The 21,166-nt window shown below is 40.9% G+C and overlaps 1 protein-coding gene and 1 long non-coding RNA gene across 3 annotated transcripts; one reads left to right on the top strand and one right to left on the bottom strand.

Annotated features, from left to right (window-relative positions):
* Positions 1–7,092: 7,092 nt before the first annotated feature.
* LOC121399635 (protein kinase C theta type-like) lies at positions 7,093–8,854 on the bottom strand. The gene is made up of 2 exons (XM_041581178.1): positions 8,676–8,854; positions 7,093–8,114 (listed from the first exon to the last, which is right to left on the bottom strand). The coding sequence occupies exons 1-2, from the start codon at positions 8,835–8,837 to the stop codon at positions 7,995–7,997; spliced, it is 282 nt and encodes a 93-aa protein (XP_041437112.1). The 5' UTR covers positions 8,838–8,854; the 3' UTR covers positions 7,093–7,994.
* A 3,087-nt stretch (positions 8,855–11,941) lies between these two features.
* LOC121399634 lies at positions 11,942–19,522 on the top strand. 2 transcript variants are annotated; one of them, XR_005965230.1, is made up of 4 exons: positions 11,942–11,965; positions 13,926–14,101; positions 18,671–18,777; positions 19,446–19,522. It is a non-coding gene; the product is annotated as an uncharacterized LOC121399634 (long non-coding RNA). The 2 variants fall into 2 exon arrangements; XR_005965229.1 differs by lacking the exons at positions 11,942–11,965; positions 13,926–14,101 and having other exon boundaries at positions 18,606–18,777.
* The last annotated feature ends 1,644 nt before the right edge of the window (positions 19,523–21,166 follow it).

Genomic DNA, 21,166 nt, shown 5'->3' with positions numbered 1-21,166 from the left:
CTCCCCATCTGCACTAAACATTCCTCACAATCCCCTAAATCTCAGCTGAAAAGGACGAGTGTTGTTAGACACCTCGTCTGGTCATTTCACTTTCTGATCCTGGTGCTGATCAACAAACAAGAGCTTGAGCACTTGGAACCAGTCTATTCTTTGCTTCCAGTCCCAGTACAAGGGTTCCTGGTCAGAAATTGCAGTTAGAGAACCAGTGACATGAAACGAAGCAGCCACCAACCCTGCTGCCCAGCTCTGCCTTTTCAATTGAAGTAGGGGGAGCAGAACAGTTCTGGGGTGTCTCTTTGGTGCAGTTTAGAGGAGGGGTGACTGTGCTGGGGTCCCATTAAAATTACCAGTAAAGCCAAATGTGACTCCACTCTTTCAAATATATATGTGCCATTAATTATAGGCACATAGTCTGAAAGTATGAGAAGACAACCCTATATTTACTCCTGCCTGACTTATGGCTTCTTTGTCTGTATGACACCACAGTATTTAGGTGCGGCTCTTGTAGGGTATTGGAGCCTATTAATGTCCACAGGTATTTGTACAGGTATGGGATCTATTATCCAGAATGCTCGGGACCTGGGGTTTTCCAGATAAGTGATCTTTCCATAATTTTGATCTTCATACTTTAAGTCTACTAGAAAATCATGTAAACATTAACTAAACCCAATAGGCTGGTTTTGCTTCCAATGAGGATTAATTATATCTTAGTATCAAGTACACGTTACTGTTTTATTATTACAGAGAAAATGGGAAAAAAAAATTTGGATTATTTGATTATTATGGAGTCTATGGGAGACGACCTTTCTGTAATTCTGAGTTTTCTGGATAACGGAAGAGAGCTGAGAATCAAGTCATTGAAGAAATTATATGTGGCAACGTTTGTGTTGAGCTTCATGCCCACAGCTTGTTCCTAACAGGAAAGAGCAACTGAACTATTAATATGTGTCAGTGTAAGAGGAATGTGCAATATCTTACAAAACCCTCACAAACAAATAAACAGATGTGCATCTTGCAATGTAATATTCTTTATTAGACAATTCATACACATAACAACATGGCTCTTTTATATTCTGTTTCTTACTATTTTCATTGACACCCTAATGGCCTCCCAGAGGGCACCTATACCACACAGTCATGTGCTTGTTTTGTACACAAATAACAGTCACGGTCGTTTTTTCCACTGGTGGTTGGGGGGTCACTGAATCCTTTCACAACTTTCAAAGCTAACTGTGCCACTCCATCATTTTCATTTCATTTCTAGGAGTCCCTTGTGCTACACAATAGAGAAAAATCTGGAAATGTGACTTTACTTACACCCCAGGCCGTGCTCCTATCAGCAGAAAACTGCACCAGGCCGGGAATTCTTCCAGTGAGCACCACGGAGTGATCCGCTTTCAGCTTTCTGAGCGGCTGAGCATGTGCAGTAGCGGGAAAAGCCGAACTTTAATGAAGAAGTCGGCTATTTCCTTCTACTGGGCATGTGTCTGCCCTGGGAAATTTGAAGAAAGAAGAAGGAAGATGATCGATCTCGGAATGTCGGATCTCGGAATGTCGAATGTCGGATCTGGAAAGCCGTACAGGCCCGGATTTGTGGAAAGACCACCTAGGCCCGGGCCTAGGGCGGCAGGATTTTAGGGGGGCGGCATGCTGCCCAACCACACCCACATTGGTTCAAAAACACTGGGGATGGAGATACAATAATTTCCCATGCACCAATCCCCATTGCTCCTGTCCCCCTGGAGGGGACAGGGGCGATGAATTGTAGTGGGCCTAGGGGCACCCACTATGTAAATCTGGCCCTGAAGCCGTAACCAAACACAGGAAAGATAACAATCAAGCCGGCGTCAACAATTAATGAAACCAAATGCATCGACTCGCCGTGAATGTGAAAGGTTTCACGTGAAAGAAACATTCCAACTTTTAAATTATTTAACTTTTGTACATCTCTGTATAGAATCTCTTTTCTGTGAAAGTCTTTATATGTGTAGATGTTTTTAAAGTTCTCTTTGCTAAAGTTTTCTTTTCATCAATGTATTGCACAGCTGTAAGCGCAGTCCTGATACACAATTCCACGGATTATTCATGTACTAATGCTTAGTTTTCATTCCCAGCCTCTTTAAAATAATTCATTATAAACTTGTGGCTTGCAACCCACAATGCTGCCGCTCTTCTTGTGTTTCTTCTAAAGGTTTTGGGGGTTCTCGGAGCTGTTATCAGAAGCATTCTCATTGGTTAATTCTTTTGCATCTGAATTGAAATCTTTGGTCGCAGCTTTCTCATTGGTGAATACTGAATTGAAATTTTTGGTCAGAAGCATTCTCATTGGTTAATTCTTTTGCATCTATATGTAAATCTTTGGTCAGCAGCATGGTTGCCAAAAACCAAACAGGAGCCTCAGTGGCCATTTCCCCCCCATACCAAGAATAAATACAGACACACATTTGAAAGAAAAATGACCACAATTTGCTTTATTAAAAAGCCAATAACGTTACACAATATGCCAACTTTTGTTAAAAGGAGCAACAGGCAGGAAAACATAACTTGAAGCAGGAGTCATAAGTTGCCGGGAGTTTCACTGAAGCCATAGGCTACTGGTGGCCCAGTAACCAAACTCACCAGATTGTGGATCTACCATATAAAGACCTGGACATGTTCAAAAACCCCAAGTAAAGCTGTGCCAATAAAATCAAGCCTATACTACAGGAATATAGAACAAATGAAATACAACAAAGATACAAATAGAACAAAAGGTGGGTGGACGGGAGTTGCAATTACTGGACCTCCCAGAGGTAAACAGGTTCAAACCAGTCTGTACTGCACATACCTGTTAGCTTACAACAGCCAATTAGAACATGCCATGTGACCTAACCTAGGGGCAAATTTACTAAAGGGCGAGGTGACATTAGCGAAAATTCGCCAGCGTGAGGTCATTTCGTTACTTCACCGATTTAACAGGCGCTGGCGTAACTTCACTAGCGGAGGAGATAGACTCTAGCGCTACTTCACATTCTTACGCCAGGAGACGAAAGAGCGTTACTTTGCAAATTCACTAAGATGCGCATTTTACTGAATGTTACCTGTTCCGCCAGACTTGCCTTTGCCAGCTCAGACCAGACGAAGTGAAATGGAATGTATAGGGCTTCTTAAAACACTGGTGTCTTTTAGTTTTTCAGGGTTATAGGCCGGGCTTCCCCATACATTTGCTAACATATGGCACATAAACTATACACTGGGCTCATGTGTAGGACAATATAATAACTCTATTTTATTTTATTAAGGTTCCCTGGGCTTGTGTAGTGTAATGTATTTGGTGCAACATATACGTCCATTCTACTTTAAAGGGGAAACCTAGTTGGCGCAAAAACCCTCCCCCCCTCCCATGTGATGCCCACCCTCCCTCCTCCCCCCTGTCCTACCCGTCCCGCTGGGCAAATGCCCCTAACTTGTTACTTACCCTTCTGCGCAGGTCCAGTCCAGGGAGTTCACAGACGACATCTTCCACGCGATCTTCTTCCAACTGATTTTTTTTTTCTGTTTTGCTATTTTTGCTACTTACCTTGAACGATGCAGATTCCATTTGAGTAACCTAATTCATTCTGGAAATGTACATGGCCGCTTCTAACAATCTGCCAGGGGGTGCTAGAAATAAGCTCTCTATAACTAAAGCTTCATATGATTTCTGCCAGATACTGTTACAGGACTCAGAGAAGTTAAAAAATGACAATCATGTTAATTAACAAACTCACATATAAATTGCTTTGAAATTAACCATAATAATATATATATATATATATGTGTGTTATTCCTCTTACACTCTACATATTAACATTGAAACGTCATTTGTTTCTAAGCTTAAACACGTTTACTTTCCAATTCTCTCAGCAGCCTATATATATATATATAATATATATATATATATATATATATTCTTAATGAATCAAATGAAAATTGAGCATAGGAACTGGCCAGATATGGGATGATTTGACGTAGTTGGCCAGCTTAAATATATTGCAATATATGGACAAACAATCCCTGTTTTGTTTAAAGGGTAAGGCATTTTCAGTAGCAGATGCACAAAAGTCTCTGTCTTAAAATATTGAATGGGTTGAGTGCAGAGGAATCTTGTATTTGTCTATATGTATTTTTCTGGTCACACCCTCATTGCCCCCGCCTAAGATTTTAAAAACTAGTGGTGACACAACTTTCCCTTGTTTGTTATAGTTCTACAAGAGCAGTGACCAGCTCTATGTGTAGCTCCCCCCCTCCAACTATAGTCAGGTGATCCCCTGGGTCTAATAAAAGGGCAGCAAGTTGGAGTTTTACTTTGAAAGCAGCTAGTAAGTTGCAGGTAAACTATCGTCCTTTTATAAAATGTATAGAAACCATAGATTCTAATGAATAAATGAAAATTGGAAGGACTGGCCAGATTAGGGATGACCGTAGTTGGCCAGCTTAAATATATTGCAATATATGGACAAACTCCCTGTTTGTTTAAAGGGTAAGGCATCTTCAGTAGCAGGATGCACAAAATGTCTCTGTCTAAATATATTGATAATGGGTTGAGGCAGAGGAATCTTGTATTTTGCTATAGTATTTTGTGGTCACACCTCATTGCACCCCCGCCTATGATTTTAAAACCTAGTGGTGAGCACAACTTTCTCTTGTTTGTTATAGTTCTACAAGAGCAGTGACCAGCTCTATGTTGTAGCTCCCACCCCCTCCAACTATAGTCAGGTGATCCCACTGGTGTCTAATAAAAGGGCAGCCAAGTTTGGGAGTTTTACTTGAAAGCAGCTAGTAAGTGCAGGTAAAACGTATTCGTCCCTTTTATAAAATGTATAATGAAACCATAGAATTTTTAATGAATCAAATGAAAATTGAGCATAGGACTGGCCAGATATGGGATGACTTTGACGTAGTTGGCCAGCTTAAATATATTGCAATATATTGAAAACAATGAAAGCTGACGCACACTGGGATTTATCAAAAATAAAACTTATTTTATTGGATCGAGATATATATATACACAGAATATATACACACAGTATGGCACTGACAGACAGTAACAGACAGTTCTATAGTTTATTAAAGGGATTGAGTGATATTCTGAGACAATTTATAACTGGATTTCATTTTTTATTATTTGTGGGTCTTGGGTTATTTAGCAGATTTCCAGTTTTGCATGTGCAGATCCAGTTGCTACGCTCCAAAGTACCCTAGCAACCATGCATTGCTTTGAATAAGAGACTGGAATATGAATAGGAAAAGTTGCTTAGAATTGAACATTCTAAATAACTAGTTGCAGTGCGTGATTATTATGCCAACACCAGAAATGAGGCCGACTGGACAGCATGTGTACTAAATCATTACACACAAAGAAATCCATTTCAAGGTTCTCATATATTTTCATATCTCTTCTGACCCCATAATTGAACTTGGCTTTATGGCAGGGAATTTCACATTCAGACTAATAGTCAGTATCCCATATAACAAAGCAGGAGCAATAAACCTTGTTTTAAAGGAACAGAATACCTTCTTCTTCAGTGAATTAGGCTTGTGCTGAACATACTTTATGCCTATTGTATTAATCACAAAAAAAATCAGAAATTGTGTAACAATCTTGAATGGCTTTGCAATATTTATTCTGTTTAATGTAGTGACAATATATATATATATATATACAGTATGTTTGGCCCAAAGATATCAAGCCTGCCACCACGTCAAGGTAGACTCTCTGAGCAGGACCCTAACCTACTCTATCCTAATTATTAGATAATATTCTATTTAACTCTGTCAGTTTCTACACTGACCTACACAAACAAATCCCCAAACAATTAAATATTAGAGGAAGGCAAAAAAAAAACCCCATTCTGTGTCCAACATGGATCAGATTGGGAAAAAAAATCCTTCCTCACTCAGGGACTAATCCTCACAGGATAGTCCCAGGTTTAATATTCTCTATCTATCCTATTTTATCTGTCTATGTGTCTTGTCCATCCAGTCTGTCAGTCTGTCTCCTCTGTCCATCCTTCCGTCTGTCTGTCTATACTTGTTTTATGCTGTTCCTCCTATACTGCCCTTACATTTTAATCACTTTAGTACCTCTGTTATTATATTGATGTGAACTTGTGCTTTATGACTCCTACATCCTGCCATCTTATTCTGTTTATAAATCTTTCCTCCCATTTTGGATTTATTACCACAGATGATAAGGTTGAAAAAGTTCAACCCTTCCCTCGTACAAGTATTATAAACAGAGGAAGGCAAAGCCATCTACCTCCAATATGGCTCAGATGGGGAAAATCCTTCCTGGCTCCAATTATGGCAACTGGTATTGCCCATAGATGAAAAATGTAGAAACCTATTTTCAGTCTGGCACCATATCCCCTTGTCATCAGTTTTATGTGTCAGTGTCTGTTTATATTGCCTGCAACTATCCTTTACGAATATAATCTGATTGTATTCATGTATATTCATTAAGTGAGAGCCCTTTAGTTATATCCCTTGGCCAAACATATTAGATGTACCTGATGGAAATTGAGTTGGATCCAAGGAGAGGTGAGATGTAGAACCTGTTATGGACTAAAAGAAAGCAGGAGTTGCTCAATGTTGTGTCCTGAAATATTGATATTAAAGGAGAACCAAATCCATGCTAATAAAAACCCCTACCCCCTTACCCCACATAGACCCCCTCCCCTGCTCCCCCCAGCCTAGGTGGCACCTTTGGTAAATGCCCCTAACTCTTTACTTACCCCTTGGTGCAGATTCAGGGCATCAGAGTTCACAGGCGTCATCTTCTTCTCTTCGGTAAACTATGGGAATAGAGCGTCATAATGGTGCATTCGCAGTTGGAGCAATCTGCTGTTTCGCGACAACTGCGCATGCGACGAAAGTCACAGAATTTACCGTAGCGCCAGAATAAGATCCAAATATTACTGAAGAGAAGAAGATGGCACCTGTGAACTCTCATGCCCTAAATCTGCACCTAGGGGTAAGTAAAGAGTGAGGGCATTTACCAAAGGTAACATCTAGGCCGGGGGAGCAGGGAGAGGGGTCTATGTAGGGTAGGGGTAGGGTTTTTTATTAGCACTGGTTTGGTTCTTTTTTAATTGTGACAGTGGGATGTATGAGATGTGTGGCTGAAGGTGAGGGCCACACTGGATCTAGGGGTAGGCAGAAGCAAGTGCCTGAGGTGCCACAGTTGGATGTGAGACTGAAGAGGGAGCAGATTACTTGCAGAGAGAACTGCCAACAAGTGGTAAGAGTTGTAGCAGGTGAAAGTGAGCAGCAGTGGTGCACACTGAGAGGCAACAGATAAGGGCCAATGTTTTAGGCCAAAAATATATATATATAATATATAAGATAGGGCAAGTCATGAGTGCTAAAGATGGAGGCTAGTGGAGGAGCTGATTGTCTGCTGAGAGCACTCAGGATTGCCAGCAAGTGGAGAGTGGCGGCAGGGAGGAGTAAACAGAGGCGGTGCACAAAGAGCAGGGGAAGGGGGGTCTAAGAACTTAAGAAACTTAACTGATCTCAATTGAACTCTGGGCTCACTCAAAACTAGGGCAAGAAATGGAGACTGTTGGTAAGAGTCAGAGATGGACAAGGGCCAAAGATGGAGGCGTGGTGATAAGGACCAGATCTAGGTCTAATAGACAGGGCCAAAGATGGGTGCCGATGGAGAAAACCAGAGATGGGGCAATCATAGGGACTGATGTTATGGACATGAAATGGAGACCAAAAGATGATGGGCAAGGGCTAGAGGTAGGGGCAATGATGGTGGCTGGCTCTAAGAGGTAAAAATGGCTGTCTGTAGAAATGTACCCATACGAAGCCGTGACAGGTGGTCCTCGGTGCCGGATTTTTCAAATGCTCAGATGTTTTCATCTTCACTGTTCTTCAATGGAGACTGGATAGAATAAAATGACAGGGTTAAATGATGTTAATGGTTGGTAAATATAGCTAAAGAAACCTGACTTTCTTGAAGTGGCTCAGCTCTTCCAACTGTCATTCAGATATGATAACTCCATGCTTTTCTCAGATGAAGAATCGCTGCCCGCCTCTTCCATGAGCATCCTCGGCTGCTTGAAATATTTCTTGTCTAGTGTTAACTGTAGTAAAGAAAACATTTATCTGTTATTATTTTATGCACATTTTTATATTAAAGATCAGTTTAAAGATTTTATCACATTAGATTCAATTCACATGATTTCATATTGCTGAGTATTACACTCAAATATCATATATAGATATTACTGCCAAATGGATTTTATTAGTTCTAATTCCATTACTATATATTTTTGGTTTTGAAAAGTTTTGGGAACCAGTAATATTGTAGTCCAGTTTATTCTTCACTTTATATGCCGGGAGGAACACAGTCTGTACCTGGGCAAAGAGATTGCTGCCTTGCCACACACACACACATATATATATAATACAAATTGGGGAGTTGTTGGTGTTTATCTCTTGCTACCAATCTTCAATTTATTGAGCCCAGTTTTGACAAATATTTGGAGCAAATTACTTAGGGGAATTATATTCTTATTTTTAACTCCAAAAACGTTTCATTATTTTCTGAAAAAAGATTCACAGCAAAATATACTGATACTTTACCCAAGATTACTTTTACACAGTACATGCATTGTCTTTGCATATTGCAGTCAGGTACTTACTTCTGCAGGATAGAGAGGTGGTGGTACTTCCTGGCGTTCCAGCTGCTCCCAGTTGATGGAATTAAAAACTGGATGTGCTCGAATGTTTCCAATAAAGCCAAGACGCTTCTCTGGGTCCTTCTCTAGGAGCTGAAGAAAAAGAATATTTATATATTTACTCATTTCTACTGAAGTGAAGCTCTGTACTTGCTATTACTCAGTGACATACAGTATTTTGTCCAGTGCACAGGACCTCATCCCACCCACTGGCCCAATGCACATGCGCAGGAAGTGTGACATAGTATACGTGGAAGGAAGTGATGTCATATGCATGCACGTTATGTCACTTTCCACCATGCATGGGCTCTGCAGCCCTCTAGGTCCCCCCTTGTGGCCTTGTGGCAGCGGGAAAACTGTTTCAAAATTAATTTTTTTACCATATATGCAGTGTTGGACTGGGACCTTATCTTGGGGGGAAAGTGTGCTTCTGTCCCACCTGAACTGGATTTGGACTAGTTGTCCAACGTTTTCTACTAGTTGGGACTATAAAAACCAGTCCAAATGTTCATAGCAATATTCGTCTTCCTGGACCCAAATTTTCAAAGTCCTGGGAAGAAACACTATTGGGCTTCACTGGGAGCGTGGGCTGGGGCATATGTGATCCCAGTATGAGTGAGAGTGTATTTTCATTTATTGCCTATGATAATTCTATCACCAGTGCGTAATAGTCACCGGCGGCCCTGGTACAGGATAATTCATTGGGCCCCCCTTGTCGGGCCTTCCCTATGAATCGCATGCCGCAAGTGCTGCTGGTGTGCTGCCCGCTGTGCCCCGGCGCCCACTGCTGGCAGAAGATCTTGGATGTAAACTACACCCTTGTGCTATGGTTCATGGCCATAGCAACATATGATGTATACACCATTTGCCATCAGAAAGTGGTTGTTGTCTTGTTACTGTTTTTCTGATAGTACCACTTAAATACACAGCACTATACATTCCCCCAGGCCCAATTAACCCTTACTGCCTAGGCGAATTTACAACTATCTGGACACAGACTCGACCCAAGCACCAATTCCACTTTGCTCATGCCATGTATTAATGGGCAGTCTGGCACACAAGGGTAACCGCAACAGCCGAGAGGAGAAGGCGACACGGGTGGCACTTGACTGCCACATACGCCCGTTAACAGGCTCATGGAAGTTCTCATGCAGTTTGCCCCCAAGAGTCCTGCAGCAGATGCGCCTGAGACGCAAGACAGGACAGCAGGTGCTAATTCCATCCGGGCAGCACGGGATTAAAGCCCAAGAACAGCCAACTTATCCAGGGTGGAGCTGCCATGTGCCCTTGTGTGGAGACTCGCGGGCTCTACTTAACCTTGTACCCACCCAACCCATAATTAACTGCACGCTAAGCGCCACCTGTCTACCGAGCCCTGTGCACAGCCTTCCCTTCGATTCCCATTGCAGACATGGGCCACACCTACCGACAGCTTCTACTGTGCAACGAGTTTTTCCTATCCCAAATATTGCCGGCCCCGGTGCAGTCACACCACATCTATCACCCATGCAAAATTGGCTGTATTTGAAATGGCTTTTTTGTTAAATTAGACTTGGCAGGTGTGCATTGCAAATACATGGCTGCTGTTTTCCAGCCCATCATTTCCACTCTGGACATTTATTAAATGAATTTTCAAAAAATCTTCTCCACATCTTCTCATGCATGAGTCGTAGGGGCAGATTTATCAAGGGTCGATAGTCAAAATCGAATTCGAATTTTCGAGTTTAAAATTCACACCATTCTAATTTTTAATCCCCCTACTTCAAATGTAAATTCGAATGTGAGATTTATCACACCTTGGAAAGAAAGTAAAATGGTGTGCTGCCAGGTTGTATAGGTCTCTAAGCATCAGACCCTAAACACACCCCTCGTCAGTGTGCCGTCACTTCCGTAGTCTTCCTCGATCACCTACCAATGGAATCCATGCGGTAGGGTGGGAGCAACAGGCCCGCAGGGGCCTAATAAGTATAATAAGGCCCGGGGTGCTTGCTCCTTTTTCTTCCTTAGATCAATTAAGGTACGGCTTAACGAACACAGTCTTAATATACGTACTTACCAGCCCCTGCCTCTTGATGCCTATAAACAGATGGCAGCAAAAGAACAGACTAGGTGATAAATTTAAGAAAGAAAACTTTGTTTAGCAAAACATTTTTTTTAGTCACGCCACAGGACCTCACAGGTTCGGATGGAGATACGGAGAAAGTTAGTAATACGAAACCAGGATGTGATATTAAAAATAAATGTTTATTACAACGCGAATGTTATTGATTGGCTACCTGCAGACGACGGTAAACCCTAAAGGGTTAAAATGAGGTGACTTTAGTATGTCCTGCTACTTATGATTTTACATGTATGTTTTATCTTTCCAGATAATCAAGACCAAGCTGTTCCCATGAATCCCCTGCAGGCGTCAGATTTTCCTTTTTGCATTCCCTTCCCTGTAGGGTAGAGAAAAATGAAAAGCAACAAAGTAATTGTCCAGTTATAATTAATATTGGGACATTGTGGCGATGCTTTGCCTGCTATCTTCGTAATAATCCTTACTTGTAAGATTGTTAAGAAACTAGTGCAATAGATACATTTTGTTCTTGTTTTGATTTTTTATGAGGATTTGCTGAAATGATTCTATGTGATTATATGTTTTATGTGAATTTCTGATCTCACTTCACCTTTACTTGTATTCATGCATTTACACGCTTGTATTTATGCGTCCTGTTTTGAAATTTTTGTGACTTTTAAACTGTTTTGCCTTATTTAATTGTGATGTCACATGATTAATTATTCAAATTTTGTAAACTGACCAATCACTGTCATCGTGTGGGTTAAAAGCTTTTCACTGTTTCACTGAATATGCTTGACCAAAGGACCTTCCCCCGAAACGTTGCATACAGTGTGCAAGAATAAATATACGCAAGGGTTTCCCTGCTTGAACATGCTGTAGTGCATTTGCTTTCTTCTTCGTTGTATGAGGAGGTGCCCGATCCTTCCAAAGCAATGAGCACTGGCTTGATCTTTAGAAGGCCGGGTGTGCGACCCATACTTCTCTCTTCTTCCTAGACCAGTGCATGTTCTCCGAAAAAGGAGCACCGCCCAGGGAAAAGCTACTGGCGTCTTAAACATTCGGCTCTGGATTTACAGCGTTACATTATTTTGCAGGAATCCTTGTGGCAGGTTCACACAACTCATTTATCAGCAGATCCTTTAGGACAACAGGTGCATCTCATTCTAAGGCCGTCTAGCTGATATGAATGAAGGTACCTCAAATTTCAAATATAACTTGTCATAAAAATAGATGTTTTTTTAAGCAGGGTAAAAATTTCAAATACAACTGAATCCGAGAGTTTAACAAATCTCAAGCTCTCTTGTGGGATTCACCAAAATTCCTTCAGCTGACTGAATTCAGACCCATAAAAAGATTGAATGTTAAACCCTGAGGTTTACCAGATTTCTTGCCCCCCCTTTTTCATTAACCTTGCCCACCAGCCCTAACACTTTCTTCACAGCACTGCCTGCCCGGTTTTATCTTTTCAAGTATCCCCCAGCACCAATTAAGCTGGGTCATCATGTGCCATACAGTAAATGTACTATACATAGATTAATACATTGGAAGAAATTAAACATTGCTACAGGGCCAGTGCCAAGTTTAATGGAGGTTACCAGTTTGCCACAGAAACCTCTAGTTTTGGACAATTGCCATTGTTTTACCTGCTGGCTGACATAAGATGCAACACACACACAGGGGTAACATTTACAAAGAGTAAGTGAGAAATCATACAGTCCGCTAGAGTGAAATACGCCTCTCTCCATTCATTTCTATGATTTAAAAATTATTTATCAAACGGTGAAAGTTCACCCTTTGATAAATAAGCCTTTAAAAATACCATAGAAATTAATGGAGAAGGGTATGTTCCTCTAGCGGACTGTGGGATCTCTAAACTTCACTTTCTGATAAATACACCCCATAGAGAGGATGCCAGTTAGAAATAAAATATGTGGGTATTACAGGGCTCATTTTCTATTCAAGATGCAGTTTTTTTGGGTTGCAACATGGAGTGCACAAAACATGTTCATTAGATTCCCCTACACAAGGCACCTACACCTGATATGCTTATTTGTTCATGGCTGGGCACCAGTACCAAATTGGCTTTACCTTCTATGTGCATTGAGCATGAAGGTGCCAATGTGCTTTAGGTGTGAAGAAATACCTGTAGAAAAGACCTGACTTAGCTGAGCAGTAAGTAAAGGGACCCCTTGGTGCACCCATATGTACTCAATTTTCAGCCAGTATAATGCCATGGAAGCAAAGGTTCGTCTGCATTATTTGGGGAAAACTTTTTACTATGCTGTGAAAAAAGTTGCATTTTCAGTAGAAAACAGTAGTCAGTAGTCCCATGTCCACTAAGCCTGGAGACTGGCATTGAGGCAGCATCACTGCACTCAGGTAGGAGTTCCCAGGGCAGGGCCGGAACTAGGGGTCGGCACAAGAGGCACGTGCCTAGGGCCACAAAGCTTGGGGCGCCAGGAACTTACCTTATATGCAGCCCTACCCCTAGTCCGGCAAGTGTTACCACATTTAAAATTGGGTGCGCTCTGTGACGTCGAAGTGCTTTGCGCACGACCATGCGCGCACGACGTTGCGCCACGGTTACGCACAGTTACGTGCGCGTGCCCTCTGTTTGCGCGCGTTACACACAATTACGCATGCGCGTCCTCATTACGCACAATTACGCACGCGCCCTCGATTACGCACGTGCGTCCTTGGTTACGCACACAAGTTCACGAAGTTGCCAACGGCCAGCTTTGTTGCCTGGGGCAACTGACAGACTGGCCCGGCACTGATCCCAGGAGAGGAAACACCTGTTGTACTTCCTGGGTCCTGTTATCACTTTGCACCCACATACACAATTGATTTGAACCTAGCTAATAGCAGCTAATATAATGCATTATGGCGTTAAAAAAAGGATTCCTGCGTACAATGTAGCACTTTGCGAATTGCGGCTTGGCTTCCTAAATAAGTCTTCTCATAAGACTGGTTCTGGCTGTGGTCAATAAATTGCTGTATAATTGTTTAAAAATAAATCATAAATTGGTTTTGGGTGAGTATTGGTAATTGCCAGTCAGTTAATAATGTTTCACTAGTGCTTTGTGATATTGCACTGAGCTTCAGTTTATGGACTTGAACCACATTTATTTCAATTCTCCTTTCCTTTACAGGGAATACATTTATCCATGTTAATGACGGTGTGTGGTAATATGGGGCATGTTCTCAGCATTTAGCTACACTTTCCCTTCTTGCCATCTGCATACTTTATCCTTCATTGCTGATCTGATCCTCCTAGCGCTGTAATTATGGGACACCAGAGAAAAATGGAAAATGTCAGGGAATACAGGTATGGGACCTGTTATCCAGAATGCTGGAGACCTGATCCGGATAATGGATCTTTCTGTCATTTGGATCTTCATACCTTAAGTCTACAAAAAAATCCAAGTTTCAAGCTATTTTCATTGTACTTCGACTAGGGAATAGTCCAAATTCGATTCGAATTTGAAAAAAATTAAAAAATTCAAATTGAAATTTATCATGTACTGTGTCTTTAAAAATTCGACGTCGACCATTCGCCATCTAAAATCTGCCGAATTGCCGTTTTAGCCTATGGGGGACCTCCTAGAACCCATTTGGAGTCAATTGGTGGTAAAAACTTTGAATTGAATTCGATCTAATGCGCTAATCCTTCGATTTGAACAATCCGAATTCAGCTGAACACTGACCTATTCGATTGAAAATGGACCTATTACACTGAAAAATAAACTTCAACTTAATTTTGGTTGGTCTTTTGATTTAATCAAGGGTCGAATAGTCAAATCGAATTTCGAATTTTCGATTCACACATTCGAATTTTAATCCCCCTATTCAAAGTGTAAATTCGAATGTGAGATTTATCACAACTTGACCATGGAAACAGTCCTAATTATGGGCCTTCCAGTCTGCTCTAGGAGTGCGTGGGGAAAGATGGTAAAATGGTGTGCTGCCAGGGTTGTATTTAGGTCCGATGCCGCCCTAGGCACCAGTGTGCACCCCTACGTCATGCCACTGATGTTGCGCACCGACATCAGCGCGTCGTCACTTTCCGTAGTCTTCCTCAGACCCCCTACCCCTCACCAGATTTCCTATGAAAATCCATGGTGGAGGGTGGGGAGCACAGGCCCTTGGGGGTCTATATAAATACGGCCCTGGGTGCTGCCCTCTTTCTTCCCTAGACCAGTGCATGTTCTTCCTAAAAGGAGCACCGGCCCAGGGAAAAGGCTAATATATTGTTTGGATCTTTACTGTAAACACAAGCTATAGTACCAGTACAGTATAGTATAAATTATTTTCATTATGTAAAATGCCTGTTTGTGTATCAGTATACAATAGAAGCACTAGAGATACTTTGTACATGATCATTATTGCCCTTTATTTATATAGCTCTGACATATCTGCAGAGCTTATGATCCACATCAGTCCCTGCCCCAGTGGAGCTTACAATCAAAGCTCCCTATCACATTCACACACTAGGGGCACATTTACCTAGGGTCGAATATCGAGGGTTAATTAACCCTCGATATTCGACTGTCGAAGTAAAATCCTTCGTCTTCGAATATCGAAGTATATTAGTAGTGTACAAGTAGTCTAGTGGGCAAAGTCTGCAGAAAGGGGCAGACTAAGGGAGTGCTTTTATTCATTTTAGCATCACTGCATGCACACTCCAATTGAGTTAGAAAACAACACAACAATGGATTAAATGCATAAGGGCCCGGGGGCACACTAAGGGGCAGATTCACTAAGCTCGAGTGAAGGATTCGAATGAAAAAAAATTCGAATTTCGAAGTATTTTTTGGGTACTTCGACCATCGAATTTGTTAAATTCGTTCGAATTCGAATGAAATCACACGATTCGAAGTAAAAAATCGTTCGACTATTCGACCATTCGATAGTCGACAGTACTTTCCATTTAAAAAAAACTTCGACCCCCTACTTCGGCAGATAAACCTACCGAAGTCAATGTTAGCCTTATGGGGAAGGTCCCCATAGGCTTGCCTGTGATTTTTTGATCGAAGGATTTTCCTTCGATCGTTGGATTAAAATCCTTCGAATCGTTCGATTCGAAGGATTAATCGTTCGATCGAAACGAATAATCCTTTGATCGATCGATCGCAGGATTTGCGCAAAATCGTTCGACTTCGATATTCGAAGTCGAATGATTTTAGTTCCCAGTCGAATATCGAGGGTTAATTAACCCTCGATATTCGACTCTTGATGAATCGGCCCCTAAGTGTGTTGTCCAAAATCCTCCACAGGCCTTTTTTCTGGAGACGGAGGAAAGCAGATCTACTATTATGTGAACACCTCCATAGCTCAAATAACAGGCCCAGAGTTGGACTGGTGTGGAGCTACATGTAGTGGATATTAGCACTAAATGTATGCATTTGCGTTTTTGCTCTGATATGCACTCCATGTAACTCCACACAGGCAGACAACGGCCTACCATTGGAGCTATGAGGTGTGTGCATAAGAGTGGATCCACTTTCTTCCACCTCTAGAATAAATGCCTGCGGAAGAAAACAGACAATCCATTTAGTGTAACCTTGGCCTTAGATTATTAGTTACCGTAATATTGTTAATGATATTGTCATGCTCCAGAACACTAATCTCTACAAGTCACAATAAAGCCAGAAATCCGCCCACTTAGTGCAGTACTATTCCTTCCACGTCTCCTAATTGGTATTGTGAGATTTAAATATATATTACTGATCATCTGGGGCACCTATTGGTCGCAAGAGTGCTGCTTTGATATGTTCTGAATCTGAAAGGCCTGGTAATACAATATGTGTAGGACAGTGATCCCCAACCAGTGGCTCGCGACCATGTTGCTCACCAACCGCTTTGATGTTGATTCTAGTGGCCTTGAAGCAGGTGATTATTTTAGAATTTTGTGGCATCAAAACCTTGTGTACTGCCAAAAAGAGCCTACTGTAGGCAGCCAGTCCATATAGGGGCTAACCAATAGCCAATCACAGGTCTAATTTGGCATCCCCAGGAACTTTTTGCATGATCATGTTGCTCCCCAACTTTTTTTTACTTTTGAATTTGACTCATGGGTAAAAATCTTTGGGGACCCCTGGTGTAGACTATGCAGTACTACCCCAAGCCTCGCGTTATGGATGGACGTCAAGTGTCTCATGAAGCATGACTGAAATCCAACCCTAAAACATTGTTTATTTTCACTATGCTATTGATTGAGTTAAACCACTACTTATTGGAATGATTGTACGATCTTGTCTTAATAGTTACTGCTGTTAGCCTAACATGTCCTTTCCTGGCTAATTGATGCACGCTTCAATGTATAGGTGCACACATAGGTGCTGCCACTCTGATTGGTACATGTGATGCCGAGTGCAGTGCCCAAGGGAACACGCAGCAGTACAAACACTGAGTGTGGGGATGGAGAGTTGCCATTATTTACATGCATTCAAGACCTAAGGCTGGAGCAGAGAAGCCTTACCCTCATCAAGTGAAGAAGAGTAGTTACCCATGGTTAAGAGATTTAATTGAGGAGAGCTTGATGGGAAAATGAATAGAAAGTGTCACTTAATAAGGTACATCAGTCATGGCACTCTAAAGAGACACAGAGAGAACAGCATGAAACAAATAAAAACATGGAAAATAAAGGAAACGCAGGATCTGCAGATATTTCAACTGCCAAACCAAACTGTGGGGATTGTCCTACTGGCAGAGGAAAATACAGATGAGACAGATTTGGGGTATGTGAATGGGTACTTGAATCCATCAATCTGTTTAAATGTTTTGAATAGTGGAGCACCATATAAATATAGTTAAAATACACCTACATTTTGTTCAAATATTATGATATAGACTAATAAGAATGTTGACGGCCTGATGTACCAAACCATGTCCATATACACCCCAAACCCCTTCCACTTCACTGTAAGTTGTAAGGACCACAACTGTCAGATGGAAGATTTGCTTTGCAAACAACACCAGAATGATCACAGCTCACAAATACCATTACACTGACGTATAGTATGTTTTGTATTTGTTTCACAAGCATGTAAGCCTGTTATGCATTGGTGTCTAGTCTATTATCGAGCAGCGCGTATGAAACAATGAAACCCAACTGACCTGTAGGGAGTGGCCCAAGGGACTAGAGGACTAGAGCAACTGGTATTGCAAATCCCACTCCTGTGCAGAATGGCCCGTGCCTATAGGTTTAATACTATAGAAATTAAAGAGAAAGTACAAGGTACTTATACATTGTGAAAGTAAACACAAATATAAATACAAATCAGACCAGTCAGGCTAATTGCTTAGCACAGTGAAGTACGAATATTTATCTTGCACAGGGACAGGGTAACTTTCTTTTATTTACACTGTATATAAAAATTGACAATATACATGTAAGTTATATCTATAAAGAAGTTGCTCATGTGACCACTTGCCTGTGTATGGTGGCCCTAGAGTCGTACACTGGCTAAGAGTCATGAGAAAGTAAGTGATCGTAGCCTTCAGGATATTTATATGTTGGACATATACAGTATCTCTTCTGTCTATAAATGTTCAGTAAAACATCCAAGACACTGGTTTTTCTGCCCAGTATTTATCTATCCTTGTGTATTGCCCTATTGGGAGCTGCCAAATTATATCTCACCATAATAATAATGGTTGGTCAGATCAAATCTGATCCAGAGATTTCAGAGGAATAAATCCAATGTATTCTGCATTGATTTATTACACACAAACAACTCTCCGCTAAGAGAAAACAAATTGCTCAGACTGTGCATTCTGTCTTTATATGAAGTTTGTGCTGCTCTCAGCAGACGTTATCAGAAGGGGAGGATAATGTCACTTTATACTGTTCCTGTATAAGTCTGTCCTGACCTTTCTGTAATTCTTTCCTCAGATATTCCACAGACACCTGTCCCTTATGTGTCACACGACAACCCCACAGACCAAGAACTTGTTAATTGGCTGAGGGAACTTGGAGCTACTGACGATGCAGTAAACCAGGTAAAAACGACGTGTGGGATTTTCCCAAGTTCAGTCTTATTGGCAAGCAGCTCTCTTATTTCTTGTTACCATGCATAACAAATAAAGGTATCCATGGAACAAGCTGGATAAGACTAGGGGGGCAGATTATTAAGGGTCAAATTGAAATTTTAATTTTCTAATTTTCTTATTGTCAAATTGTCAAGTGAATTATTCAAACTTGAATAGAATTTTTAAAAAAACTCAAATTTGATTTTCGAGATCTGGCCCATTAAGAATTAGATTTAGACTATTCGCCACCTAAAACCTGCCAAGTTCATGTATAAGTCAATGGGAGAGATCCAGAGACCAATTTGATGATGTTGCAGCCTTCCAGAGAAAAAAATGTGATTTGAGTTTGGTCAGATTCAAATCGAATTCAATTCGAGTTTTTGGGTGGATAAAAGTCGTCCGAATTTACATATTCAATTTTTTTTAACAAATAAACTCACAATCGAATTCCGAGTAAAATCAAACACATGAATTAGAAATTTGACCCTTGATAAATGTGCCTCTAGCTGTCATCTAGAAACTTGTTTATGTATATACTCTAAGATGTGTATGAAGTACAGTGTGTAGTTCATATTAAAGGATGAAATGAAGTCTTTAATGATATTTAATTATTTCTCTAACCAATTCTAAATCCCCAGTTTGTGGAAGAAGAATACACCCTGTATAATGTACTGCATGATATCACCAAAGATGATCTGAAATCACTCAGACTCAGGTATGTAGGATGATGACAAGTGAATTCCTTTAGACCAAACACTATATAGTTTGGTTACTTCTTGCCCTTTGCTTCCCAAAGTACAGCTTGTGGCCTATGGCTGAATTGTGTGTGGCCTAAACATATACAGACACTGACTAATATTTACTTACTAGTTACATTATACAGCAAAAATGAGTGTACAGCAGTTTATCTCACCTTTATTTGTGCCGCAGGCTTATGTTCTCCAAAGAACCACAGAATTCCCACTAATAATAACAGGGCTGACAGAAATCAAAGGACAGTGGCTGAAAGAAAAGTCTAATTCAAGACTGCGGGACAAGGTGTTTAAAGCCAAATATGAAACATGATTCACTCAGTGAATAGGACAAGCACAAACCTTGGCTATAATCACCCTTTTATACATTCTGTCTCATTATGTTATAATTATTATAAGATAATCCTAAGGGCACATATACCAGAAGATTTTGTGCTGTTTCAGACTCCATGTGCTCATTTATTTGGGGCTCCTGCCACAGTAAACCTTCCCCATCTGCACTAAACATTCCTCACAATCCCCTAAATCTCAGCTGAAAAGGACGAGTGTTGTTAGACACCTCGTCTGGTCATTTTCACTTTCTGATCCTGGTGCTGATCAAACAAACAAGAGCTTGAGCACTTGGAACCAGTCTATTCTTTGCTTCCAGTCCCAGTACAAGGTTTCCTGGTCAGAAATTGCAGTTAGAGAACCATGACATAAAACGAAGCAGCCACCAACCCTGCTGCCCAGCTCTGCCTTTTCAATTGAAGTAGGGGGAGCAGGAACAGTTCTAGGGGTGTCTCTTTGGTGCAGTTTAGAGGAGGGGTGACTGTGCTGAGGGCCCCATTAAAATTACCAGTAAAGCAAATGTGACTCCACTCTTCAAATATATATGTGCCATTAATTATAGGCACATAGTCTGAAAGTATGAGAAGACTACCCTATATTTTACTCCTGCCTGACTTATGGCTTCTTTGTCTGTATAGATACAGAAAAATACGGTATCCGCACACACTTTATCATCAAGCAGATGGGGATTAACCAAGTTTATTGTGCCACCAACAAGATCAACGTTTCGGGGGGAGTTGACCCACCTTCATCAGAATAATCACATGTGCAAAAAAACACCTTTTAAACACAAAGCCCCTCTTGTTTACCCAGGATACCACAGTTTGGTGTGTAATTAACCTTAGTGTCCATTTATCTTTTGAGTCCATTATTCACAAAGGTTTCTTTTTTGAAGTGTTAGTCCATGGGGGAAAAAAAACATACTGTTGCGTTACATATCATGTGAAACACAATACCAAAAAAACAATATTAAGTGCATATACTAAATGTCTTTGATGCACTTAATATTGTTTTTTGGTAATTGTGTTTCACATTTGATATGTAACGCAACAGTATGTTTTTTTCCCCCATGGACTAAACACTTTAAAAAAGAAACCTTTGTGAATAATGGACTCAAAAGATAAATGGACCTAAAGGTTAATTACACACCAAACTGTGGTATCCTGGGTAAACAAGTAGGGGCTTTGTGTTTAAAAGTGTTTTTTTGCACATGTGATTAATTCTGATGAAGGGTGGGTAACTCCCCCCGAAACGTTGATCTTGTTGGTGGCCACAAT

The sequence above is a fragment of the Xenopus laevis genome, chromosome 2L (assembly GCF_017654675.1).
Source record: "Xenopus laevis strain J_2021 chromosome 2L, Xenopus_laevis_v10.1, whole genome shotgun sequence".
Taxonomy (NCBI): Eukaryota; Metazoa; Chordata; class Amphibia; order Anura; family Pipidae; genus Xenopus; species Xenopus laevis.
This window is presented reverse-complemented; position numbering and strand designations above follow the sequence as displayed.

Coding starts and splice junctions, on each gene's coding strand:
- LOC121399635 (XM_041581178.1), bottom strand. CDS start 8,837: ATGAGTAAATATATAAATATTCTTTTTCTTCAGCTCCTAGAGAAGGAC. Junction 8,115..8,675: donor CACCTCTCTATCCTGCAGAA/GTAAGTACCTGA, acceptor TCTTTACTACAG/TTAACACTAGACAAGAAATA.